The 14245-nt window shown below is 37.5% G+C and overlaps 1 protein-coding gene across 1 annotated transcript in view; it reads left to right on the forward strand.

Annotated features, from left to right (window-relative positions):
• NDST4 (N-deacetylase and N-sulfotransferase 4) overlaps positions 1–14245 on the forward strand; it is a 214175-nt gene that overhangs the window by 109487 nt on the left and 90443 nt on the right. The window contains exons 4-5 of the mRNA XM_006162790.3: positions 11116–11301; positions 12491–12619. Of these exons, the coding sequence (XP_006162852.1) occupies positions 11116–11301; positions 12491–12619 (315 nt within the window). The remainder of the gene's footprint in view (positions 1–11115; positions 11302–12490; positions 12620–14245) is intronic.

Genomic DNA, 14245 nt, shown 5'->3' on the forward strand with positions numbered 1-14245 from the left:
ATCTTGGACACGCACACACACGTGCCCAGCGTGAGTTTTAAGCCACCGGGTCCGGGATGTGAACCGCGGTCGACTACATGGGAGTCCAGCAACATAGCCATTACGCTAACTGCTGGTCTCTTGAATACCTTCTCATCACATATTTCTGCTTACAGTATTCTAGAAATGATGTAATAGTGGGATTGAAAATACCATTCTTGTTTCCATCCGACTCTACCCATTTAAGAATCTTGAACATTACCATTTCAAATGCATTATCAGCCACTTTAACTCAACTGTGTAACATCTCTCTTGTCATGAAATAGATTTTGCCTGTTGTGGGGTTGCCCTGAAAGGAACAGTACTGAAATGGGTTCTACAGTCCCTGAGAAATTATGTTAACAGGTCTTTGGGTTTCCTGACTCCTCCTGGGTTCCTGCTCTCACCCTCATTTTGCTTATTTCAAAAACCCTCATCACGAGCTTGTCCTTTTTCAGAGCCTAAATTCCTTCAGACCTCTCTCTTCATCACACCCCCCCCAGGAAGCCTCAACTCTAGTTGATTCCAAATCTACATCTAGTCTGTGCCTGTATTCCTGACACTAAATCTGATGGAGACCAACACTTATTTTCTCACTTAAAAGCCAGAGGGAGACATTCCACCACTCGTAGACCTCCAGCGGCCCCTCAGTCCTACACAGACACTACCTTACGCGTCCTGATGTTGTTCATAATCCTACTCTTCTAGACCACTGTTTCACACCTTCTTCTTTCTCATCTGCTACACAAATGGTCCCATCCTCACTCTCAGCTAATGACCTGCTTATTCTTCACTGAAGGAAACAACAAAAAATATCAGTAAATCAGAAGTGAACTTCCGCATACTCCCATTATTACCACAACCACTTCAATCTGAGGAGAGCAAAATGGAAATACATTAATAGCTATGTTTTGTCTTGTTTGTTTGTTTTGCCTTTTTTTGAGAGAGTATTTTTTTGTTTGTTTCTTTTTGCTATAGGGCATTGTCAGAGAGACAGAGAGACAGAAAGTGAAAAATCATCTCTCCTCACCCAGAGTAATGGCCACACTGCAATCCTTTCTCCTCCATTCTCCTCCTGGGATCTTGGGCATGCATGCACATACACCCAGGTTGTTTTAAGTCACTACATCAGGACTCAAACCGCAGTCAAGTACATGGGAGTCCAGTGACATAACCATTTCGCCATTTCCTGGCCCAGTAAGTATAATTTTAATTTGAAACACATGACCAGAAAAATATAATAATAATAATAATCTTTATCGCTCTTACCCAAGTGATTATAATTGCTTAGTAAAATATTTTGAATATATAGGTACCATCAATTAAGGTACACTATGTTAACAGTAGCATAAACTGAAGAGTGAAATCTTGTGAGAAAAACACACGGTCTTGGCTTCTATAAATGATAAGTAAAAGATAAAGAAATGGAAATACCATGCTCTCTACATCTGTACTCACTGCTCTCTCTTGACTGTTCAAGACATTGCATCAGTTCTCCTCTCTCTCCTAAATCATTTCACTCTCCCTACAAACATACTCCTACTGTCTCCCATCTTTTTTTATTTACATGAGCAAGTTTTATTTAGATTTTTATTTCAAATTGTTCACATAAAAGCAATGCATTTATACAGAAATGGAGAAAATTAAAAATAGCATGTTTGATAAGATGTAAGATGTGGGACCAGCAGATGGCATATTGGTTATGTTGCTGGACTTTCACATAGTTGACTGCACTTTGAGTTCCAGACCTGATGGCTTAAAATACATGCCTGGCACATGTGTGTGCATGCCCAAGATCCTGAGAGGAGAATGGAGGAGAAGGTATTGCCCCGGAGAGAGGCGGGTATTTCTCACTTTCTGTTTCTCTGTCCTGCCAGCAAGCGCATGTGCTCTATAGCAAAAATCTCAAGAAAATAAATAAATAAATACAGAAAAAGATGAAGAATGTATGACTAATTTCTAAATAGAAAATAGAGATCTAACAAATGTCCACATATGAGCATGTAGCCAGGTGAATAAGTGGATTGATTGAACCGGTTCTAGGGCTACTTTCATGTTTTATAAGTGAGTGGTTGAATGTTTCCCGTCTTTAAATCATCTGCTTATGTTGCTTCGTCCACCAGCTAAAATGTGTTGAAAATGTTGATGGTTAATAAAGTAATACTTCTGAGCACACAAAGTTAGCAAGGCAAGTGTCAAATCAACTGAAACGGCCTATTTTATTCAGTGCAATAAAGACTTACCTAGTCTTTCTGTTATTTCCTTTTAAGTAGCAAAGTAGGCCTTCAACAGTCAAGAATATTAAAAGGATGTGTCTCAATTGCTCAAAATAGCTTTACTTAGGATTGGAAAGTTCACCGCTGTAGAAGTAACGCCATTGATGTGCTATTTCTTTTTCAAAAGAAAAATCCATTTGTAACACAGAGCCCTCCAGAGATTTGCACCATTTACTAGGCTTCAGTCCAAAAAGTGTCAAGACTGACCCAGCCAATTTCCAGGGTCACATAGTCATTGCTTTTATCACTTATGAAAACAGAAGACGATTTCAGTCCCCCAAACACAGTGGAAAATCAATAACACTAGGATCATTTTCAAAGTTGACAATATGATTCCAAGTCCTTATTAAAAGAAAAAATAGATAATCCGATCTATACTCTTTAGCACCAGTGTCATTCCCTAGAAGTTGTGTATTTAGGAGGACAAATCAATATTTTAAGTTCAACAGAGTACTATTTAATGCATTAGCACTTTACTATAAGTGCATTTATTTATGCAGTCTTTATTTCATTTATTTTTCCATTTACATTAATTTATTACGCACCTATAATATATTTATTTAATAGCATGTTTAATTTATTATTTCATTTAAAATCATTTATTAAATATCAACAATGTATTGGACATTCAGTTAGGCACTAGGGATTTAAAATCACCTTTCATAAGCCATATCTCCTGGAGTACAAACATAGTCATAATAAAAATAATTAATAAAAAAATTGTCTGGTTCTTCCCTGTATAGATACTTCCAATTCATTCTTCAAGTATCTGTATAGATACTTGCATTTGTTCTTCAAGTTTCTACTCAACTCTTGATGTAAGGTCCAGGGAATGTTTCCAGGATAACCTTGTCACAGTCCTCCCCATGCCCATTTTTCTCCTTTCTTCCCAAGCTCTCTGGTTTTCAGATCTTCTGTAATCTATCTACCAGCGTCTGACCACAGATGCTGCATCTGCTCACTGAGGGTTCTTTCCACCTCTGCACTTGATGCCTACAGATCTCTGTCCATTTATTAGTATCTAGCTGTAATATCTTCATGAAGGAGCACTGCGTTGCTTGCCTGTATTCAGTTGCTGGAATAATCTAAAGCAATCCCTTGGAGTTATGTTCTTTTAAGATAATGTATTCTTCCTTATTAGTTTACCTGAATTGTTTCACCATAGTAGCAACCTGTGCTCCCAGGATCTAAGAGAGATTTTGTAATTAACTATTTGTTTCACATCAAGTGATGGAAGATTAGAAATGACAATAATACCTGCAGAGAATTTAGAAAGGACTATTTACAAAGGCACAGGTAGCATAGAGGGGACCACCCAAGGACTGGTCACTGTGGAAGTAGAGTGTTATGAAACCCCAATTTTAAAGGGACAAAGGAAAGGACAGGTTACCAGAAACCAGAGAGAATCATAGATGTGGAGGGGAAAGGAAGGGACACCTTGATAGTTGTTTTAACCTTTGAAGAAGGCAGACAGCAGAAAGACAATGTTGCATAGAGGGGGGCTGAGAGAATAAATACACCGGCTTTGCTGTTTCTTCCCTCTGATGTCTTACCAGCACTCTCTATTTGCCAAACTAAATGGGAACCAAAAAAGAAAGGGCTCATTGAAATAGTTCATATACTCTGACCCCCAGGACACAAAACAGACCAAGAAGAGTTGATAGTGAAATAGATAGGCCACTGTTATTTCAGATTTTACCCTCTGCCCCAGCTCCTTCAGACCTAGTAGTTGGCATGTATTTTGCTTTTAGTCTAAATCTTTCTTCTTCAATCTTTAGTCATTGTCCTTGGTTATGGTTTTCCAAGGACCTTGGTCTTTGTGTTTGTATTTCCTGAAGTTGATATTTTCCCTAAAATAATCTACGGATGCTTGGTGAACAATGAGCACCTAAATAGAGTTTATGATTTCATAGGCATTTAAATATCAACTCCCTTAACACCGTCATTTTTTAAATTTTCTAATATTATTAGTCTAATTTTATATATGAGGAATCTGAGGCACAGGAAAGTTAAGAAAATCTCCTAAAGTTGGGACCAGCAGTTAGCATAATGGCTAGGTCGCTGGACTCCCATGTAGTCGACCGCAGTTTGATCCTGGACCCGGTGGCTTAAAACTCATGCCGGGCGCATGTGCATGCGTGCCCAAGATCCCAAGAGGAGAATGGAGGAGAAGGGATTGTGGTATGGTCATCCCCCCTAGGGGGTGATTTCTCACTTTCTTTCTCTCTGTCTGTCTGGCGAGTGCATGCGCCCTATAGCAAAAATTCATTCTGACAGCTCTTGGTACTGAAAGAATCCATAAACTGAGGGAACAAAAATTTGGAGTCAAAGGTGACTTAGGGAATGTAACTGCCTAGGAATTTCTACAAATCAGACACAAGTCTTGGAATGGGGGGATTCATTTCATTTTATCTAGACCTCAAGGGACAAGGAGACCCAGTTCATACATGGATTAAAACAGCAATGAGGGGATCAGAAGATGGCATAACGATTACATTGCAGGACTACCATGTACTTGACCAAGGTTCGAGTCACAGACTTGGCAGCTTAAAACTCACACCAGGAGTGTGTGCATGTGTGCCCAAAATCCCAAGAGAAGAATGGAGAAGGGATCATGGTGAGGTCATCCCTCCTCTTCTCACTTCCTGTCTCTCTGTCTTTCTCTGTCTCTCCAGTGAGCACAGGATGGGCCCAATAAAAAAACCCCTAAAAAAAAAAAAAAAAAAAAAAAGAAAAGAAAAGACAATCTCTTAAGGTGATATAACTAATGAATGGCAAAACCCACAATTCAAATCTAGTCAATCTTAAGTCCAAGCTCTTGGACACTATTTGGAGTAATAAATACTTTATTGTGCACTTACCATATTGCAAGTAGTATGGTAGACCATAGTGGTAGCTAAATGAAAAGAAAATAATATCTACACATGAAGAGGTTAGGTTCCATTGGCAGAGATACACAAGTAACACCGTATTCAAATAACAGTATTAATTTAGAGATATTTATGAGTCTGCAAATTCATCTGACAAAACACAGTCTAGGGTAGTGAGAGTATAGCTAGAGAATATGCCCAAGAGTAAATAATTACTGAAACTCAGAGAGCAGAATTAAGTAGCTAAGTAGTTGCATATTTAATACAACAAGGAACCATTGATGAGTTTATGCTGGTGAATTAAATAATGAAGCTATTATTTTTAAAAGAACACCGATAGCAGAAAACCATATATAAACTGGAGTGAAATAAGCCCTTTTAAAATTATCCTTAGGTCCAACTTCTGAGATACAGTCTGTAGTGTACCTGACTGTGGAGCTGGAAGCTGCGTGCTGACCGCAGTTCGAGTCCCTGGCCTAGTGAGGCTGAAATCACTCCTGGTGCCCGAGTGCATGCCTAGCAAACTGTGCTGGAGGATTGGAGAAAAGGGATCCCAATGACTGTTTATCCTATTTAAGAGTTTAACTTATTGCTATTAAATATCTAATCTTGTTTCTAATACAAATTTCATGGCAAATACATAGGATCTAATTTACTTTTTAGCTTGTTCTTACCATAGTCATGTATATAAATTCTATTCATATTAAAACAAAGAGCATTTGACCCAGGACACTAATTTTTTTCTATAATAACTATTGGTCTGGAGTAGTTTATTCCCACTAGCGTTTTATTGAGATTATTACTTTGTTTGGAATCTTTTTAATTCCAACATTTATATTTATTAGCTCTTATTTGGAAACCATAATAAAATATCAGTCTTGGGAGCACTAATAATGCTAATTCTAAATCCAAGTTCTATTTGATAATTGCTAAGTGAGAAAAAAAATAGCACCAACAACACGTCATTGGGCCAGAAATCTGCTCATGCAATCACATGACTAAAGCTGTCACCTGAAATGCAAGCAGTGATTATCTGTATTCCATCCTTATCAAATACTTTCTAGGCATAATTTACTATACTGATTTGCATTTTCCTTATTACCAATGAAATGCAGAGGAAGATTAAAATTGCAAGCCTCTAGGTAGAAATTTCTTATTTTAACTTCAATAGCCATTAGGACAATATTACTTGGAAACAGATTTTCTACTTCCTTTAGATGTTCATGTCAAGGTCATTGTTTTTTTGTTTTACTTTGTTTTCTATTAGTAAAATACCTTGGAGCTTGAGATAACAATATCTAAAAACTCAAATGCTCTTTGGGGCCAAAACTAAGAAAAATTAAGATACACACATTTAATTGGTTCCCACAGTTGTCTCTTGATTTCAAATTTCATGAAGGTAGAAGCCATGTTTTAGATGTAGTGTATCCTCAGTTTAACAAAGTGCTTGATAAAATTCACAAAACCTGATCATTCCAAACATAGTGCAATTTAATTGATTTGATGTGTGCTTGGCATGGATTATTTAAATAACCCATTTATTGTCTATACAGTATTTTCTGGCTGTCTAGTACAGATGATATAACAGTTGTGTGTGATAACATCTTGTCACAAAGAAGTATTTACTGATACCAGTCAGTTTTATAGAGAAATATTGGGTAGTGCCTTAGCAAGTCTTGCTCTGTTTACCTAGAATTCAAACCACTCGACATCTATCTCCCATGGACCTCTTAAATTTCTCATACTCAGTATAAAGAAGCTAAGACCAGCTCTATCAGATTTCCAAGCTAGAAGCAGAAGTAGTTTAAGTTTCTTTAAACATCAGGAAATTTTACTCAGCAATTTAAGTTTTTCTGAAAACTTTGGAAGAAAGGCTGATGGAGCAGATTCTAGGCTGGGCCCCTACAGGACACACAGACCCACACAGTGGGCTCCTTGGAGAAGCCACCATTTCTAATGCTGCCACTGGAGCTCTGACAAACAGTAAGTCTCCCCTACCATCTTGTCAATGGCATCAAATACCGCTGCAGCAAATTTCAAGATTTTACATGCCAGTGAAAGGAGGCAGGGGCTGCCAGAAATTAGCCTCTGCCCCTCACCCTGCCTTCCTGACTTTGTCCTGAATCATCTAATTGGCTGAACTGCATTTGCATTTTTATGTTAGCTTCATGGCGAACAGTGAGGCAGTGGTAAACTGCCATCCTCTCCAAGATTGACCACAAAGGAGAGGCCTGAGTTCACATCCAGAGACCTCTCTCTGCTTTCAGAGCACAGATTTGCCCATGATCCAGGCCTGGCTGAAGCTGGGGGTAGACTGGGGTAGATGAAGGCTGTCTCTCTACCTGTTGGGGTGCTGTCTCGCTATCTCTTTCTCTCACTCTCTCTCTCCTGCTCATGAAATACGTAACTAAATAAACTAAAAAGAAAAGAACTGCAGGGGATATTGAGAAATGTACATTTTTGTTTTATAATCTCTTTATATTTCCTTTTATAAGTTCTAGGTTTTCAGTCATTAATTGGAAAGTGGGAAGGTAGGTGGGGAAGGATCACAGTAGAAACAGTTCAATAGAAAACCAAAAGCAAAGACTATAAATTTAGAGAACTTGAGCATAAATCTTGCTCTGATGTTTGCAAATATGAACAAGTCATGTGCTTTCTCTGAGCCTCATGTTCCCCATTGTATAATGACATCCAGTCCTTCTGACAAGATTATTCTAGGATTTCATTATACAGGAATGTAAAAACACTTCATAAATACTAGGTGCTAAATAATTGCAGAGAGTTATAGCAGGTAGAAATTATTTAAAAAATTAAATGAGACAATGTCAGATGCTGTTACAACTATAGCGCTAAATAAATTTTAGTGTATTATTTTAAATGGTGGTCATTTTTATGCAGTCTGCAAATTACCATAATATCTCATTTTCTAACCAACTAAGAATTAATATAACTGAAAAAAATGAGATCAAGTCAATTTCCCCTACAAATATTTGTGGTGAGATAATATCATAGGATATCCAGATTCAAAAAAAAGACATTGTTCTAATCAATAATCAGAGCTGTATGTGAATATTTTTTTAATTACTAGAGGGCACGTGTACTTACCAGAGAGAGAGAGGAGTGGGGAGACTTCCCCCAGAGGAGCACAGTCAGAACACTTCCCTTCTCCATCTCTCCATCCTGTCGGGATTTAGCACATACGCATGTGCCAAGTGTGTTGGCCAAGCCACCAGTGCTAGGATTCAAGCCTCAGCTTGTCATATGGGATCTGGGTCTCAAACACTAGCCATGGAGCCTGCCCGAAAGTATTTGATTATTCCATCATTTCCATTTCTATTTGTATAGCATTTCAAGTACTTCTTATATTTACACTAAAAATATTTTCCAATTTTGTGCGCTGTCTGATCATGTGTGAATATGATGCTTAGTTCAACTTCGAAGTTGACCAAGTCTCTATGAAGTGGATTTGAAGCACCAGACAGTAAAGAATGAAGGTTTCTAGTACATCAAGTCCCTTGATGATAGGAAAAGAGTTACTAGGGAATAACTTTTCACTTTGTGTTATCATTTAGATGGAAAAAGTATAAATTCATAATTATCTACTGTGATTTACTACTTTGATTGAACTCTAGTTGCTCGTGTGATAAGATGACCTTATGAACAGTATAACATTGAGCCCCCAGAAATCAATAAATATAATAAAATCTTTTATTGCCCCTTCCTTCCTACTCACCAAATCAATTGCTTTTTACCTGCTGGTTTTTCATGAAATTTCTGCAATTTATTTTACTACCTGTCCAAATGAAATGTCTTTTCTCCTGAAGAGGTACAGTCGTTTGCTATTTCAATTCCCCTCCCTGATTTTATTTTTCATCTCTTTTATTTCTGGAACATTCACGTATTTACCTATTTAGCATTTGAGACCACCAGATTAGGAATAAAACGTTATTCAGTGATGGTAAATGAAGACTAACAAAGTGATTAGTGAGGACCATTAGGATTGTTACTCTGTCCACTTTATCATTCTTCAAATTATGGGACGAGCCTTATCAAGCATCAGCACAATTCATTTTAGAGAGTCCTAAGAGTATGAAAGATTGTTGTTCCTGTGAATCACTAATACCTCTCTAGGCAACAGTCGTGCAAATTTTATTTGCCAGACAGTCAAGGGATTTGAACACCCTAGACCCTAGATTTCTCTCAGGAGGAATTTTGACTCTATTTTACACACCCAGAGTATGTACACCCTTGCAGTATGTTGGCTATCAGGTGATCGCTCATCCTTGAAATGCTTTGTGACTATTCTCTGGGTAGAATGGAGCAAACCAAAAAGAAGGAAGGCTTTTCCCAGGACAAGTCCCCCAGTGATGTGTTGTCTGCTGCCTCTGATAAGTTCCAAGTACTTTTGTTACAGAACTTTTCCAAACTTGCCACATATTGAAAATGCAAGCTTTTGGAAGAAGTATTTTTCTTCTGCACACATCAAGAAATGAATTTTCCCTTGTGCCGAGCAAAAGACTCCAGCTCATTTTCCAGCATTGATTTCATAATTCAGTCTTTCTACGGAGTCATTTATTGTAATAGATGTTAGAAAACATATAGACTTGGTGAAAGAGAGGTGAATTTGTCTATACAATGAGGGTCATTCCACAAAAGAAAGAATGATGGGGGCTTGCGAAATATTTAGGGCCCATCTTCTGGACTGAGTGTGGCATATGACTTAGGCATTGGAGAGATGAGATCCATTCCCTGCTTGCTTATTACCCCAGACTGAATTCCTTTCCTATGCTGTGTACCATGTAATAGAAAATATAAATAGCAATTGTCAAGTCAACACTTTTGTGCTCTGTTTATTGATTCAGTCAGCTTTCATATATGACTGTACATTGTCATTTATAACGTCAATTGATGAGATTTAATCCCACACGGAGTCTTTATAAAGCAGATAAGCATTTAAAGGGTGAGATATAAAGAAGCAAAAATTAGAAAACTGCAGCTCTAGTTCATGTACGTAGGAATATAGCACCTCTCTTTGACAGTTTTTTCACATTCTTGTTTTAAATTTATAAATTTTCATTTGGAGTTCACTATTTACCCAAGGTAAGTGTCTCATAGTAAAGTGTGTATTTTATAAAAATAAATTGAGTTGTTAAGATTTTAAGCCAAGAGGAGAATCTTAGCCTTTTTCTTTCCTTGTCCTCTGTTTCCAAAACATCACTGACTCATGAGTAGCATTAACTCCCTCTCTTTCAATTTGACCACGAATAATGTCATTTGGTTACCTAATCTTCACTTAATCTGTATCATAAAAATAGCTTCCCAGTCTCAACCCAAGTCCTTTCTTCTCCATTTATGATTTATTTTAGCATGTTCTTACTAGAGCCCTTCTTAAAACAGAGCAGACCTTTGGTCATCTGTGTTCAGAGAGCTTCTTTGCCTACAGAATTCAAAGAGAATTAATTGCAAATTCTTCCATTTAACTACAAACACTCATCATTCTGTTATTTGTACTTACCTTTCTGTTTTTCTTCACTATTATACATGCTGCATATACACACACACACACACACACACACACACACACACACACAGTGCTCTCATCCCTCATCTTTGGGCACTTGCTCAAATGACACCTATTTTTTTTTTCCCTTTCTATCTATGTGAACAAAAAGGCCAAATTCACTTTCTATCTTCTCCTAAAACTTTCTGTATTCAAAATTCAGAATTAATCTCACCCACATACCACATGCCCTAAGTAATTACCACATCGATTATGCATCAGATCACTCCATAATTATGAGCTGCTGAAAAAATAAACACATTACCTTGCTAGTTTTTCTATTTCTCAAACTTAGTACAGAATTCAGTGTCTCTTACATAGATGTTTGTGCAAATCATTGTAACTGGCTGATTGCCCACACTGTCATGTCTTTACTCTGGCTTTCTTTTAGGAACATGGGATACCAATCAACATGGGCTATGCTGTGGCCCCGCACCACTCGGGGGTCTACCCTGTTCATATGCAGCTGTACACAGCCTGGAAGAAGGTCTGGGGAATTCAGGTCACCAGCACTGAAGAATACCCACATCTGAAACCTGCCCGATACCGGAAGGGCTTCATTCACAACAGCATCATGGTGAGCGCATGTTTCCGTAGGTATTGAGGGCCCTTAATATCTACATGTGAGAGGAAGACAGATCAACTGTCACCGCTAAAGACATACCTTCAGACTTCCTGGACCCGAGGATCCAAAACTCCCAACCACCATGGTCATGCCTCGTCACAGAATAATACCTTGTTCCACTGCAGGTTTACTCCCTAGACTATGGGATAGCTTTGGCAAGTCTAAGACAAACCAGAAATAATGAGTGATGTACAGGTCACAGACTGCAGTGTCAGGATTGAAATTTTGTCTAGGGATCCTATACTTCTGGAGATTTTCTCAGTATGTGCTTGAGTGGTTTTACTGAGTTTTACAGACAGAGGGTGTGTCCATGGACCAAGAAAACACCTCTCAAATTACTACACTCTCAACAGACAGAATGGAACAAATAGCATCCAAGAGCTAAATTTATCCAAGAGTTTCTGGGATACTGTTCTTTTCTTATACATTTTCCGCAGATACTCCAAAAAGGGAGTTATATATTTTATTTTCAGGTAAATCAATATAAAAAATAATAATCTAATGTAAGGAATAAAAGCAATTTAATTTTAGATGAGAATTTATCATTGTTTGTTAGAATTAAAAAAAGGGAAATCTTTTACTGTTTGAAAATAGGCTATATCATCCCCACTTTCGGTGTTTCAGAATGTAGTCGCATCATCAGTTGCCAAGGTCAAAGCAACTCCCCTTTAAATACTGATACCTTCCTGACTCATTATTTCTATTACTTTAAGATCTATAGATTGACCTAAAAATTTGAAGTGTGGTAAAAAACAGAGCACATGTGGAAGTAGTGATAAAAACAATTCTTTTTCAGTTTCATACCTGAGTACAATGCAGAACTGGAGTTCAGAAACATAGAGGATGACAGCCTTTCTTGAATGTAACTCTGGGGGTGGGTTGAATTTATGTGTGTGTGTGTGTGTGTGTGTGTGTGTGTTGTTGTTGTTGTTGTTTGTTTGTTTGTTTTTAACCTATATGTCCTCTAGCTTTGGTTTGGCCTTAATATTTACATCATTTCTCCAACATCAGCTCTTGATTACGGTAAGATTTTTGGCAACCAAGGAACTCCAGTACGAAATGATTATTTGCAGATTATGAAGTCATGAGAGTGATGGAGTTCTTAAGTTAAATCATGTTCATTCCCCCCCCCTTTCTTCAGGTCCTCCCACGGCAGACCTGTGGGTTGTTCACCCATACTATTTTCTACAAAGAGTACCCAGGAGGACCCCAAGAATTGGACAAAAGTATCAGAGGAGGTGAACTTTTCCTCACAATCCTTCTAAACCCGGTATGTAATCTATTTATATATCTTTCAGTATCAGGGTTTTAAAAAATGTGTTTAGTTTTATCTTGGTTTTACACCAAATCATCTTTATTTAAAATTTTTTTAAATTTAAGAATGTATTAGAGGGCACATGAACTCACTAAAGAGAGGGAGAGTGAAAGAGAGACAGAGTGAGAAAGTGAGAAAGCACCCGCCCATGGAGGATGGTCACTCCATAATTTCTTCTCTTCCATTCTTCCATTTCTCCTCTCAGGATTTTGGGCATGTATGCACATGTATCTGGCTTGTTTTTCAAGCCATAGGATCTGAGACTCATCCCCATAGTCAGCCTTGGGGGCTCAGCACCTTAACAACCATGCCACAGGCTGGCACTATTCATTAATAGCACATCTTTTGAATTTTAAACCCTTTTCTTGGTAAAGCATGACTTTTGTGGGACTGACTTTTTGGAGGGATGAATAGGAAGTTGTGGTTTTTACTGTATAATATGGCTGATGAAAAGTTCATTTCTAGCAGTAAAAGGAGTGTTATCTTCTATCATAATTCTTTTAATTTAGTTCTGTTTATTTCTCAGCTTTTCTAAGGTATAACTGACAAAAGCTGTTTATATTTGTGGTGTACAATGTGGTGTTTTGTTTTATTTTGTTTTGAGAGGTTTTGCTATAGGGTGCATGTGCCCACCAGAAAGACAAAGAGAGACAGAGAGGCAGAGAGACAGAAAGCAAAAAATGTCCTCTCTGTATCTTGGGCATGCATGCACAAACGCCCGGCGTGAGTTTAAGCCACGGGATCTGAGACTCAAACCACAGTCAACTACATGGGAGTCCAGTGACATAGCCATTATGCCAACTGCTGGTCCCACAATGTGATGTTTTGATAAATGCATATGCTATAAAATTACTAGATCAAGGTCAATAATACTTCTATCTCAATTATGGGGGAGTTAGACCCTTTAACATATCATAGCAATTTGCAAGTATTCAATATATTAATATTAACAGTTACTGCACAATACAGTAGACCTCCAAAGTTTATTCGTCCCCTCAAACTGAAACTTCATACCCATTTACCAAACTTCCCCTCAGCCTTTGACATTCACTATTTTACTTTCTATGAATTCAACTTTTTTTTTTTAGATTATAAAGTACTTATCTTTCTGTGTCTGGTTTATTATATTTAGCATAGTGTCCTCTAAGTTCTTCTATAGTGTCACAAATGATAAGATTTTCTGTTTTTTAAAGACTGAATCATGTTCAATAAGATATATAGGAGTAGAGTCATCAAAAGGTTTGCAGAAAATGCATACTATAAAGAATCTATGCATGGCTTTCAATATTTTAGGCACCAAACTAAACTTTGACTTTAATTTCATTTTTCCATAGTTTTTGAAGTCCTCTCATATATATGCATATGCCACATTTTCTATATTCATTTATCTATTAATGAATGAAACTTCAGTTGATTCCATTAATACATGGGCTATTGTGAATAATGTTGTAATACACATGAGTGTGCAGATATTTCCAGGATATATTTATTCTGTTTCCTTTAGATATATACCAAGGGATAGAATATCTGAATTCATGGGAGTTCTATTTCAATTTTTGGTAGACCTTCCATGGTAGTTTT

The sequence above is a fragment of the Tupaia chinensis genome, unplaced genomic scaffold, assembly GCF_000334495.1.
Source record: "Tupaia chinensis unplaced genomic scaffold, TupChi_1.0 Scaffold140548_1, whole genome shotgun sequence".
NCBI classification, from domain to species: Eukaryota; Metazoa; Chordata; class Mammalia; order Scandentia; family Tupaiidae; genus Tupaia; species Tupaia belangeri.